At 44.9% G+C, this 12,900-nt stretch overlaps 4 protein-coding genes across 4 annotated transcripts; 3 read left to right on the top strand and 1 right to left on the bottom strand.

The window, feature by feature from the left end:
• Positions 1-1,375: 1,375 nt before the first annotated feature.
• On the top strand, positions 1,376-1,608 carry Bfra_009496ca (uncharacterized protein; the record flags this gene model as incomplete). The annotated part of the gene is given in 2 exon segments (XM_037339839.1): positions 1,376-1,537; positions 1,549-1,608. The coding sequence occupies 2 exon segments, from the start codon at positions 1,376-1,378 to the stop codon at positions 1,606-1,608; spliced, it is 222 nt and encodes a 73-aa protein (XP_037189889.1).
• Positions 1,609-2,903: 1,295 nt separating this feature from the next.
• On the top strand, positions 2,904-5,204 carry Bfra_009495 (putative bv80 bb- protein; the record flags this gene model as incomplete). Its single annotated transcript, XM_037339838.1, has 3 exons — positions 2,904-3,130; positions 3,216-4,126; positions 4,187-5,204. The coding sequence occupies exons 1-3, from the start codon at positions 3,038-3,040 to the stop codon at positions 5,202-5,204; spliced, it is 2,022 nt and encodes a 673-aa protein (XP_037189888.1). The 5' UTR covers positions 2,904-3,037.
• A 1,197-nt stretch (positions 5,205-6,401) lies between these two features.
• On the bottom strand, positions 6,402-8,728 carry Bfra_009494 (putative dna replication licensing factor mcm5 protein; the record flags this gene model as incomplete). The annotated part of the gene is made up of 4 exons (XM_037339837.1): positions 6,402-6,897; positions 6,963-8,365; positions 8,416-8,542; positions 8,592-8,728. The coding sequence occupies 4 exons, from the start codon at positions 8,726-8,728 to the stop codon at positions 6,402-6,404; spliced, it is 2,163 nt and encodes a 720-aa protein (XP_037189887.1).
• A 636-nt stretch (positions 8,729-9,364) lies between these two features.
• On the top strand, positions 9,365-12,873 carry Bfra_009493 (putative garp complex component protein; the record flags this gene model as incomplete). Its single annotated transcript, XM_037339836.1, has 4 exons — positions 9,365-9,450; positions 9,503-9,627; positions 9,676-12,580; positions 12,633-12,873. 4 exons carry the CDS (start codon positions 9,365-9,367, stop codon positions 12,871-12,873), a joined length of 3,357 nt encoding a protein of 1,118 aa, XP_037189886.1.
• Positions 12,874-12,900: the final 27 nt, after the last annotated feature.

The following is a 12,900-nucleotide window of genomic DNA, read 5'->3' as shown; positions in this document are numbered from 1 at the left end:
GATGAAAAACGATAGTTTGTTGGTCTCCTAGGAGCGAATCGACTTGGCAATCCATCCCGATGGCGGAATATTCTTGGACCAATCTTTGGACGTCGTCCGAGAGCACTCTGGGCTTTTTACACTCGCTGTTGTCATTCGTCCTGATCTTCGTGTTATGTCGGACCGAAATCAATCAGAACGGAAGTGTCCACCAAAAAACACACACTTGACGTCAGAATCAGAATCTTGCGGTGTTGCTGCTCCAATCCATGTAAAGAGTGTGATCTAGGTTCGGGTATTTGGAAAGATCTTCACTCTTTCTACAAGCCGAATTTGTGGTCTAGAAGCAGTGGGAAGTGTCGTTGAAATCCCTTCAATACTCTAAATAAACGCTTTACTAAATGTTTGAGAGCAAGTTTTGCTCTCCAGGCTCCTCCAGCCCTACGTGAACCTTCGACCTTGTGTTCCCCATATCACCAAACCCACTTCATGTCTCCATCTTTATGGCGAATGCATCTATCGATAACATTGCATTAGCAAGCCAACGATAATGATGACATACCGTGTTGACATTTCTTCTTGCATGAAGCTTGACACGGGAAGAATGGTACGTTGAACTCAGCGATTTCCTGATTTGTTAGGATCGATGTCACTTCACCATCTTCTCGTATTCTCACATCCACGATTTCTTAGCAGATAACATGCTTGGCAAACTACATGCCTAGTCTCCACATGGATGAAGAAGGCCGTACGCTCAATCACTCAAGTAAATTCACACATTGAAAACACTTATACTTTATTTCCTCACTATGGTATCGACGTATATTTCAATTGGAAGAACATATACCATGTGATATGTGAAGGCTTATAAATAGATATGCATCGTATTTTGGTATCAAACACATGGTTGTCTGAAATGATATCGAATTTTGAAAAGAGTGTTTATTTTTGGCGTCCCGGGGTTTCCGTCCTGCTGGAGACAATATCTTATCGGAGTGCTGATTCCAGCAAACGGGCACCCCCACGAGTCCACGACCAAAAAGAGACGAGCTTTTCCGCTAATCGTTACCGGGGATGGATAACGATCTAACAAGATTTTCACCTTCTCTCATTCCAATTGTTCAAGTTCACGATTATCCTAGAGTTCTCATCATCCACTTATCGTACTTGTAACTTATGCTTAAGTATACATCTGGTCTCTTCGCATTGACGGCTATCACCACTTACCCAGGGCAACTAGAAATTTGGGACCTGGAGTCTAAGAAGAAGGGAAAAGGGCGCGACCTAAGAACAACCCAATCAAGTCATGGCCGAAGAAGTTTAACCACCTTTCAACGTGTAAACTTGTAAAGGCCCGCATCAAGCTCACACTATTGCTATCAAAACATTGTCCGCCATGTCAGTATCGATGACCGTCGCAAGTAGTCAGGTACATGTGAAGCCATTGAGTAAGTATCATCGCAGCGATTGGCCAAGAGATGATAGAAAGTACGAGAAATATCCAGGTGCTAAGCTGTCAACGAATGAAAAGGGTGTAACTTTCGGAATAACTTCTAAAGTAAGAATTAGGACGCAGAAGTCGTTACTTCTGCTAACTGGATAGCCATAGGCGTAAAAGGTGTCAAGTAGCTAGGTAAATGAATTTCTTTTCTCCAAATGCTTGGGAGTCGAAAGTTTCTCGTGTTGGACTGAACCTTCGGATCAAAATAGATATCCTATCGATCAAGCTCACCAATGACGCAGATCTGAGCGTACAGGTGGATTTTCAAGCGCGGAAAAATTGACTTTGGAAGTCGGGGGAAAAGTGGAAAGAACATCCAATGCAGAGTAGTGGGCGAGCAAAAAGTCGAATGAGACATGGTTCGGAATCCGGAAGAAAGATTTCAGTCTTTCTTTTTTCCTCGTGTCATTTTTTATACCATCCCGGCCATCATCATCATCATCATCGTTATCATATCATCGTATCAACCCATAGCATCGTATTCCGGACCTGGAGTGCTTTCTTTTCTTGTCTTGGATATCGAATGAATGATAATCAGAGCCACATCGTTATCTAGTTTGCGTAGTTGGTAATCCGTTGATGTCTTATTGGGGCGTATGTACGAAGTTTCCACACATCTCAGTATACTAAGAATCAAAAGTACTCCGATTTTCCTCTCGATTTTCCTTAGCATTTCCACCCTCATCGTTCTCATTCATCATCCAAGTACAGCCACTTGTAGATGCATACCAAGCCAGTAGGCACATGCAGCATGTGCAGTAGTTACTTCTTCATTTGTGGAGGATCGAAGCTCGTAAAGATTAGATCCAAACTTAAAACTTAAAACGTATTCCCAAGTGGTGAGTGGTGAGTGGTGGAGGGAAGGGATGAAGATTGATACCTTGATACGTTGATAGCACAACATAGTAGTATGGAGCATCACACGGCAAATGCTTCGATTGGATCATTCTTCAAAGGTGGCGGTGGGACTTTGCCAGAGACTCTGAATGAGGCGCCAATACGGAATACCTTGGTAGGAAAAGAAAGGCAAGGCAAGCCGGATGGATGGTCGTTCTTTCCCCATTCACACATGTGTAGTACTTGCGTAGTACTTGCCTAGTACCTACCTAGTACCTACCTAGCACTATCTACACTACTCCATGCCTCCAGTACCAGGTAGGCAACTTTTCCTTCGTACCGACCTTCGTACCTACCGATTTAGTACCAGACTTCACCTTTGACATAATCTTGTCCCGAGTGACTAAATGTCAGAGTGAAGTGAGCAGAAGATAGAAAGAGAAGAAGAAGAAAAAAGAAGACTAATGCATGCATGCCACTCGTACCTGCCTGCTTGCATAGAAGTCCACCAACTACTTAATGAACTCTACATCCCATCTTCATCTACCTTTTTTTCTTCCTCCCTCAAATCACACATCAACAATAACCACACTCGTTCAGGTTTTGTTACGTCAATCTCATCTTTCAGACTCCCCCTCCATCAACATAATATCTTAATACCGTCCCACTTTCGTTATTGTAATCACACAATCACAGTCGTTGAAGAGAAAATAAGAAAATATGAAGACATTCCAATCGCTTCTCACAGCCTTCGGGCTTCTTGCCGTAGTCAACGGTCAAAAGTACTCCAATGGTACCAATATCGCGTATACGGTTAGTTTCCTATGGTTCTTCATTGATATCAGTTGATATTTCCTGCCCCACCAGATTGCACATGCTGACACCCCTTCTCTTCCAGACTATCACTACTGATATCTATACAACTGTCTGCCCACACCCCACTACTTTCTCCATGGGGACAAATACTTATACCGTCACTGCCTCTACTACCTTGACCATTACTGACTGGTATGTTCTTTTGACCCATCAAGTCGAGAAAGCCTTGATCAAAGTACTGACGAAGCAATCTAGCCCTTGCACATACTCTACCACCATTGATAAGACTGTTCCAACTGTTCCAGCATCCTTGTCAACCAAACCAAGCAGCTCTATTCCATCTGTTCCAGCTTCATCGAGTGTTGCCAGCAGCGCTTCTTCGGTCACCACCAGTCATCCAACTGTTCCTCTTAGCACTGGACCAACCACAAAGCCCGTCAAGCCAACAGAGACCGAGCACACAACATGGACCACTTACACCACCGACATTCTTACAACCGTTTGCCCCACTCCAACTACACTAACTTTTGGAACCCAGACATACACTGTCACTAAGTCAACTACTTTGGTCATTACCGACTGCCCTTGCACCGTGAGCAAGCCACATCCATCAAGCACCTCAGTCCCAACCAACCCATCTTCAAGCGAGAGCAGTGTCAAGTCCAGTGCTACACCAAAGACCACTGTCATTGTTCCTCCTCATGGAAACTACACGTCTTCTACTTCTTTAGCGCCACCAAAGACTACCGTCGTTGTTCCTCCTCATGGCAATGAGACTTCTTCAACTGCTTCAGCGCCTCCAAAGACCACTGTTGTTGTTCCTCATGGAAACTACACATTCTCTACTTCTTCAACCCCTCCGAAGACTACACCAGTCGTCTGGACCACTACAGTTGTCAGCAGCTACACCACTTATTGCCCATCTCCCACCACCGTTGCCATCGGTAACTTCACTTACACCGTCTCATCAGCCACAACCTTGACTGTCACTAAGTGGTACGTTCTTTTTTTCTCATGTGATATATCTGAGCCTTACTAACTCTATCTCAATAGCCCTTGCACAGTCAGTTACACCTCAAGTGTTCCAACTGCCAAACCAACCACTAGTACCACTGTATCTTACTTGACTACATACGTCTCTAGACCAACCACAATCACTATCAGCTCCGTTCCTCATACGATTACCGCCCCAGGAACCGTCACTGTCCCAGTTGTTTCAATCCCTTCTGTCAAGCCAACTCCAAGTACTATTACCGTATCCTACTTGACTACATACTGCCCTGCACCAACCACAATCACTATTAGTTCTGTTCCTCACACAATCACTGCTCCGGGAACTGTCACCATCCCAGTTGTCACAGTTTCCGTTGGCACTCCTGTGTATTTTACACCTGTTCCTTCGGTCAAGCCAACTCCAAGTACCATCATCGTATCTTACTTGACTACATACTGTCCTGAAGCAACTACAATTATTGTCAGCTCAGTTCCTCACACAATCACTGCTCCGGGAACTGTCACCATCCCAGTTGTCACAGTTTCCGTTGGCACTCCAGTTCATGAGACCCCTGTCGCCAGCGTTCCAGTTCACGAGACTCCAGTTGTCAGTGTCCCAGCCCATGAGACACCAGTTGTCAGCGTTCCGGTCCATGAGACTCCTGTCGCCAGTGTTCCAGTCCATGAGACACCAGTTGCTAGCGTTCCAGTTGCTACTGTCCCAGCCCATGAGACCCCTGTCGCTAGCGTTCCAGTTCACGAGACCCCCGTCGCCAGTGTCCCAGTTCACGAGACCCCCGTCGCCAGTGTCCCAGCTCATGAGACCCCAGTTGCCAGTGTCCCAGTTCATGAGACCCCTGTCGCTAGTGTTCCAGTTCAAGAGACACCGGTTGCTAGCGTTCCAGTTGCTACTGTCCCAGTTGTAACTCCTTCTCAAGCTACCACCTTGGCCTCCACACCTGCTACTGTTGGCACTGCTACCACAACCGGCCCAGCTCAATTCACTGGTGCTGCCATCAAGGTTGATGCTAGTTTCGGAGCTCTTGCCGTTGCAGGTATCGCAGCCTTCTTGTTGTAGGCTTCATGATCATGACTATTTCTTATCTCTCGGAAAATTTTAACGATAACGAGATCACTGGTATCTAGATAGGGTATCTAGAAGGAGGGCGGAGGAGTAAAGGACACAATCATTTTCACGGGTATGGCTAGCACGCTTCCCATTTCCCTTTTCTTTTCTTTAGCTATCGGCGGATCGGATCTTTTTGGAACTCAAAACAAAGTTGCTCATATTGCTCATGTCACGTCCTCGATAATACAAAATTCAATTCTCAGGTACATATACTATAGTCGTTCGGATACAATGGATCTTTACTTTATACCAAAAAATAATACAAATGAAATTTCGAACTTCAAACTTTATACTTCTCGGCATTGTGACTAAAAATCATTGCATTCACGATAAAATATGGTGATTGACGTATTGACGATAAGTTTATTATCGTATAATAACTGTAGGTATCTGGTGTCATCCCCGTATCAGAAGTTTACATGTGACACTGTCGTACATAGGTAAGATAAGAGGCTAGGGAGTGAAGTCGGAAGTTTTTTTAGGATAACAATGGGCGAAGTAAAATACGCTTTGGGTTTTATAGTTCGGGCTATTAAGGTGATGAATGAAGCCGAATTGAGTAGTATACATTCAGAATGAGATAAAGTGAGTTAGGTGTACGCGAAGTGTAAATGATGAGAAGGATATATGACACAATAGTGGGATGGGATGGTGAGTTCGTGTAATGAAGCAGTGTCGTGTCGTGTCGTGTCGTGTAGGCGGGGTTTTAGCAGTAAGTGCTATAGTTTATGAATTTGTATGTGTTGAGAAAGGGAAACTTTGTTCGGAGGAAATGGGTGAATGTAAATGAATGAATGGGTGGATGGATGGATTGGTGTAGGTATTCTCTCGTCTGATGGGGGTGGAAGGTTGGTCGATTTGACAGATAGTATTTTTTCTGGTTGAAAGCTCCTGTAAGTAAAATTTCACGAATGGTAAATAAACTCGAATTAGGGGTATCTGGTATTGATATTGATATAATTACTAGAGACTACCTAGGTAGATAGGTATGACGCTAGAGACGTTCCTTCGCATCCAATGCGTTCGTTAAATAACATGATATTCGTTCTTTCCTTCCTTCCTTCTTTCTTTCTTTCTTTCGTCCAAACGCCAAACGCAAAGGTATTCATTCATGTAGACATCAATATCACGCTCACAACGTTAATCCTAAGCGCCGCTCCTATAAACCTGACTACCTTGTCCTCTAATGGCAATTGTATCTCTTCTCTGCAGCACGACCAATGCCCTCTCGAGACTCATCTCGCTAAAGCCTCTTCCCTCGCACATTTCGCGCTTGAGCGTTGCGAGAGAGGTGCTCCAGCCGACAGGCAATCGCTTCTTTAATTCTTCTTCCAATCGTGCGACTTCATCTTGGAGCTCGCGACTTCCTTGTTGCGCGACACCTTGTTGGACGGCGTCCATGGTGGATGCGAGGAAGAGACGGATGGCTTCGTCGACGTGATGTTCGTGCGCGATGGGTGAAAGGGAGATTTTGGCGAGAGATTCGGTGATACGGATGATGGCTTCGAGTTGACGGACTGTGATGGGGATGGATGAGCGTTCGTTGGTTGTCATCTCGGTGGCGTGGACTTGTTTGCGGATGGAGACGAAGTGGGAAGAGAGCTTCTCTGAGGCTTCTGGGGAGAGACGTGGAGCGCAACGACTGCGGGATGTTAGTTTTGTATGTTCTAGTTGTATAGGGGATCGGTTCTCAGGGGTAATACGTACGATTTACAGTAGCTGATGTATCTCTTCATCTTTTCAACTGGAATCTCAGACTCGGCTTGTTCTTCCCTTCCTCTACCACCCATGTGAACATTCATAACGTGCCTTGCCATTTTTTCATCTTTGCCTCTTTCGTGCTCATCCTTGACAATGAAAATCATATCGAAACGCGATAAAATGGTGGTTTGGAAATCGATGTTCTCGCCCGGTGATTTGAGATCATCATAACGTCCGAAAATAGGATTGGCTGCAGCAAGAACCGAAGTTCGTGCATTGAGAATTGTGGTGATACCCGCTTTAGCTATCGAAATAGTTTGTTGTTCCATAGCTTCGTGAATGGCTACTCGATCTTCGTCGCGCATTTTATCGAACTCATCGATACACACTACACCTCCATCTGCAAGGACCATAGCTCCTCCTTCGAGGTAGAATTCTCGGGTTGAGTGATCACGTTGAACGGAGGCAGTAAGACCAGCGGCTGAAGAACCTTTTCCAGAAGTATAAATAGCGATTGGAGCGACCTTTTCGACGAATTTTAAAAGTTGAGATTTGGCAGTTCCGGGGTCACCGAGAAGAAGAACGTTGATATCACCACGGAGCTTCATACCATCAGGAAGAATCTTTTTGGATCCACCTAACAGGAGACATGCTATGGCTTTTTTGATATCGTTGTTACCGTAAATAGATGGGGCAATGCAGGAAGCAAATACACTGTAAAGATCAGGCCTGCGTGACATTTCGAGAAATTCTTGTTCTTCCTCTTCCGAGAATACTGCATTTCCTTTTGCAGTGTGATCGACATCGCTATGGATACCAACTGCCCTCAAGTATGGAGTTCGAATGGCGACAGCCGAAGTTGTAGAAGAGCCTTTCGTGTTCTTGTTTTGATAAATAGAAAAGATGCCAGTGATCATACATCTCGTACCAGGTACCACTCTATTTGTCAAATATCTATCGGTTGAAATAAGAACATGTCGTGGCAGTTCTCCCACAGGGACCTGATCTGGAGCTTCCTGAAGCTTAATAATTTGTTGATCAACGAATTGGGAAGATTCATGAACAACCACATATGGATCCATAGGGCAAGGTGGATCTCCAGGCATCTTTTGTCTATCGCACATTCTGGGTAATGAAACACCAGAAAACCCGCCATTTACTGGTAATATCTTTGTAGAGCGACAATTCCGACATTGTATATTTAGTGCTGTTGCTTTCGAGGATAGTACTGATGCTCCTATAACGATACCTGGTACCCGTACAAGTCGGGATATGGCGAGGGCGTCTAAGTCTCGAATCGAAATCTCCGAAGCTGTGGAGTGAAGGAGGAGTTGATGTTCGGGAAGGACAATGTCTCTATCCGAGGGGTATACGATTCGATGTGTACATTTCTTCAATGCGCTTTCGAACTGTGTGTGCGTTAGACATAGCTTGCGGATACTGTGGAGGGGTTTGTTACAAGGGGTATTATCTCTGCAGGTTCTGTCGCAAGTCGGTGTGCAAGCTCTTCATTAAAGGATATCAAATGCCCAACATCAACGTCGCAAAAGTATTGTTTTAGCAGAACATTTTCTCGGATTTGATCTCTGTGTGGAATTATTAGCAATATACCGTAGACAGTGAATTGCTTGCTACCTGTAGATGAAGGCATTGTCAATGCGGAACTGAAGAATAAATTGTTCTAGTTGAGATTGCACTTGACCTCTTGTATCTTCATTGTCCCCATACTCAGGTGGTAAAACACTCAGAGAAAATACAGATTGACGATCCATCTTATTGTCGGTATATTTTTGTGGTGTTGAATATGAAATTGCGGGGCTACTGGCAGTGTTGATATTTGATCTGTTGTCCTGCTGTTGCTAAGTGGGCAGATCCTGAGGTTTTTGATAAGACGCGTTTCTCCTTTTTCGAACGCGACCGATTCGTGTAAAGTGTTTTACATGGAATTGCTCACTAGCCACAGCTTAGACCTCACCAGCTCTAGCCTCGAGACCCAGCCTCATCATCCCGACAGACCAATCAAGTGATAACAATGAATATCGTTGTATCAACGGAAGGCTGAAAGAACGGAAACATCAATGAACCTTCGTACAAATGGAACAATCAATGAAGTAATGAATATGCAACTTGTACGCTTCTACGATATGACAATTCTGATACAGTCTTTCCCTCAGCTTTCCCTTTACCAGCAATGATACCCCCATAACGATTGGTTTGTCAACAAATTCGTGTTGACTACTAGATAGCTTACGAATGCGCCTCCGTGGCCTGTATTAAATAGTTTGAAGGAAGGCTTTCTCTTGGCCACTTTTTAATTCGCTTCTCTGTTGCTGCCAGTTATAGATTGGGATTGCGCGGCTGTGGGGGAGGTTGAGGCTCGTTGTATGGTGATCAATACATAATTAGAAATGGATCATTCCCCGGCATCGCGGTTTTCTGTGGAGAATCTTTCCCCTACTTCTCCTGGAGGTCGGAATGAATATCCTTTCCCAAGGTTTGTTGCGCAACCTAGAACCAAGTGAGATCAAAATGCTGATGACTGGCAGACCAGGTTCCTCCAATAGCAGACTTTATCCAAGGCGCGGGTCAACAGCCAGCTCGATACATTCGATAGGGGGGACATTGGATTCGGTCTCACAATGGCACGGGTTCAATGAATCTGGACAGAATGGTATGTTTTGAGAACGGATGGGGAAACGAAGAAACTAACAAATGCAAGCTATATCTACTTTACTCCAACCACCGATCGTTCGAACTGGTCTCATTCCCCACACTTCTGCCCCCGCATCGAGTGCACATAAACCTCCGACGGCTCGAGATATACCCCCAGTAACTCTCACAAATATACCCCATGTCGACCCTTCGGAATTTAAGTCGTATTTAACCCAGGTAGGGGCAACTTATGATGCATTACAAAGAGCGAAAGAGAATGAGGAAGAGGGGGGAACTCAATTGCTACGGAAAGGCAACAAAGCGGACGATTTTGCGGATATCCTAGACTTTGACGTGCGGACACCAAAACTTTCTAGAAAGTCTTCTCTGGCTTCTCTTGCATCGCTGGAAACTCCCTCGGGATCGGCTCGGAAAAAGTCGAGTAGTGGAAGAAGAGCTCTACATGCGCCAACTCCCATTTCCACAGTTCCCAGCGTGTATTTCGAAGATGACTTCCATTTGGAAAACCCTAGAACTTTTGACGTTGTCAGCGAACGCTCAGAGGTTATCCGGCCGACTACCAGCTCTCCGGATGAACGCCGAGCAAGCAATGGCTCCATGATGAATCCCAGAAAGGCACTAGCTACGAATGCTATTCTACAAGAGAAGTTATCATGGTATATGGACACTATTGAGGTGCATCTAATATCTTCAATATCTACAGCCTCAACTTCTTTTTTCGCAGCATTAGGATCTTTGAGAGAACTTCATTCTGAAGCAGCAGTTTCCGTAGAGAGGATCAAAACACTGAGAAAGGAATTGGAAGAGTTAGATGAAGAAATGGCTGTGGGTGGATTAAAGATTGTAAATCTGCAAAGAAGGAGAGAGAATCTGAAGCAATTGAACGATGCAGTTCAGCAACTGAAACAAATAGTAAATGCTGTTGCGAGTTGTGAATCAATGGTGGAGAATGGTGATGTGGAGCAGGCATTAGACGCCATCGACGCGCTGGAAAAGCTTATCGCAGGTGAGGAGATGCTGAGCAAACCAGGCCAGCATAAGATCCAACTACGAGACTTGAGAGGTGCCATTGCTTTGCAAGGGGTAAATAACGATTTGGATGTTTTGCGCTACCGAATTGGAAAAAGCTTCGAGTCTAGATTTCTTCAAGCGCTACTTGGTGATCTTAGACGACATGTTGATACGGTGTCTGCCGAGGATACACTACAGCGTTGGAGCAATGCATCTTTGAGATCAAGAGGCAACCACAGTCGCGAAACATCATCGCAACAGCCCACATATCTTACAGTTCCTGACCAATTTCGGACAGAATTATCATCGAACCTAGGCGGCTTGTATAGGGCAAAATGTACTTCGGTTGCAACTTCTGCGTTTAGAGAGGCCGTGTTGCGAGAGGTGCGAAATATTATTCGACGCTTTCTCCCTAGTTCTAATGATGACGATACCGATTCTATGATGTCGGCGTCCACGGTTGGAGGTGCTAGGCAAAAGAACCAACAGGAGAAGTCTATGATATTAGCTCGCAACTTACGTTCATTGGACCCAGATGATGCTGAAGAGCTTCTAAAGAAAACCTATATCCAAGTTGGCGAGACTTTAAGAAGGCTAGGAACTCAAGTGAAGGTACTTTTAGATGTCACTAGTACTCTTGGGGATCCTGACACTCCTGGGGGAGTGAAGTCTCCACCAAGAAGCCCAGTTATAGGGTCAATAAATGCTAGGATGAGCCCCAGTCTAAGGGGTAATTCTGGTAGAGAGTTGCAAGAAGAAATGCACCAGACGCTAGATATGTCTAATCTTCTCGGACAAGCCGTCGATATTGCTCAAGATAAAATAGTGAAGGTTCTGAGAGTAAGGACAGAGCAAAGCACTCATCTCTCGGTTGAAAGGTTTCTAAGATATTTCACACTTAACTTACTTTTCGCAAATGAATGCGAAGCTGTATCAGGTAGAAGTGGAACCTCCCTAAAAAATGTGGTGAACAGCCACATCAAAGATTACGTCCAACAACTAGGCGAATCAGAACGACAAAGTCTTGCCACAGGCATGGAAGCAGATCCTTGGAATGCCAAAGATTTCACTGATGAAGATAAGGAACTTTTGTCTAGAATACTTTCCGCAAGCACGCAAGATGTCGAAGCCTGGAGCTCTGGTAGCAAGGTATGGCAGCCTTGTACTGAATCACCCCTCGGGACTCAAAATTTCCTCACCCCACCATCAAATGGCAACCAAAAAAATGGAACATCGACACCAAATTCTACCTCTACACCTAGTAAAGCCCAAACTCGTTCAGCAGTCGTTGATGATCAATCATATATCCTCCCCATATCTGCAATTCTTTGTCTCCACGGTCTCGCCACCCTTCTTCACCTTAATACTGGCATTCCATCAATGACCTCCGAAATCGCTACATCGATACTTTCCTATCTAACTCTATTCAATTCCCGCGTACAGCAACTGATTCTTGGTGCCGGGGCCACCACCACCGCAGGTCTTAAGAACATAACTACCAAGCATCTCGCTCTCGCCGCTCAGGCCACTTCTTTTATATCTGTCCTCATTCCGTACATTCGTGAATACGTTCGACGTAATGCCGGAACGGGCTCTTCAGTTTCTGTTCTCATGGGCGAGTTTGACAAGATCCGCCGCGCGTATCTTGAACATCAACAGTTAATCTACGATAAATTCCTCAATATCATGTCTGGAAGAGCAACTGCCCATATCAAAAGTATGAAGATGATTGATTGGGACGACAGGACTCGAGATGCTTCTATCAATACATATATGGAAACGATGACGAAAGAGACGCTTACATTACATAAAGTCTTGAATAAGCATCTCCCTGATATGACTGTGAATATGATTATGGAACTGGTGTTCAAAAGTTTCAGAGAGCAATTGGGGAAGGCCTTCGGGGATGTGGTTCTGGGAAGTGAGGACGCTAAGGCACGGTATGTCAATTCCATTTCTTTCCTGGTATTAAAGCGACTAATGATAAAACAGAATGCTTCGAGATGCACAATACTTCAAGACGCGTATAGGAAGTCTTGATGGCGCAAATGATGCAGGTGATTATATCATTAAAGTCGTACAAGATAAGAATGTTCCAAGGAACTCAACTTCGCCTTCGCCGGGGACTACATCAACTACTGATACCCAGGCCACTCCTCCGACCGGAGCAACGCAGCCAATGGCAGAAAACGGGAACGGGAACGGGAATCATAACGGAAATGGAAATAGCTAAGAGTCAAAACCCTTAGTTTTCTTGAAT

Source organism: Botrytis fragariae, assembly GCF_013461495.1.
Source record: "Botrytis fragariae strain BVB16 chromosome Unknown tig00000161, whole genome shotgun sequence".
NCBI classification, from domain to species: Eukaryota; Fungi; Ascomycota; class Leotiomycetes; order Helotiales; family Sclerotiniaceae; genus Botrytis; species Botrytis fragariae.
This window is presented reverse-complemented; position numbering and strand designations above follow the sequence as displayed.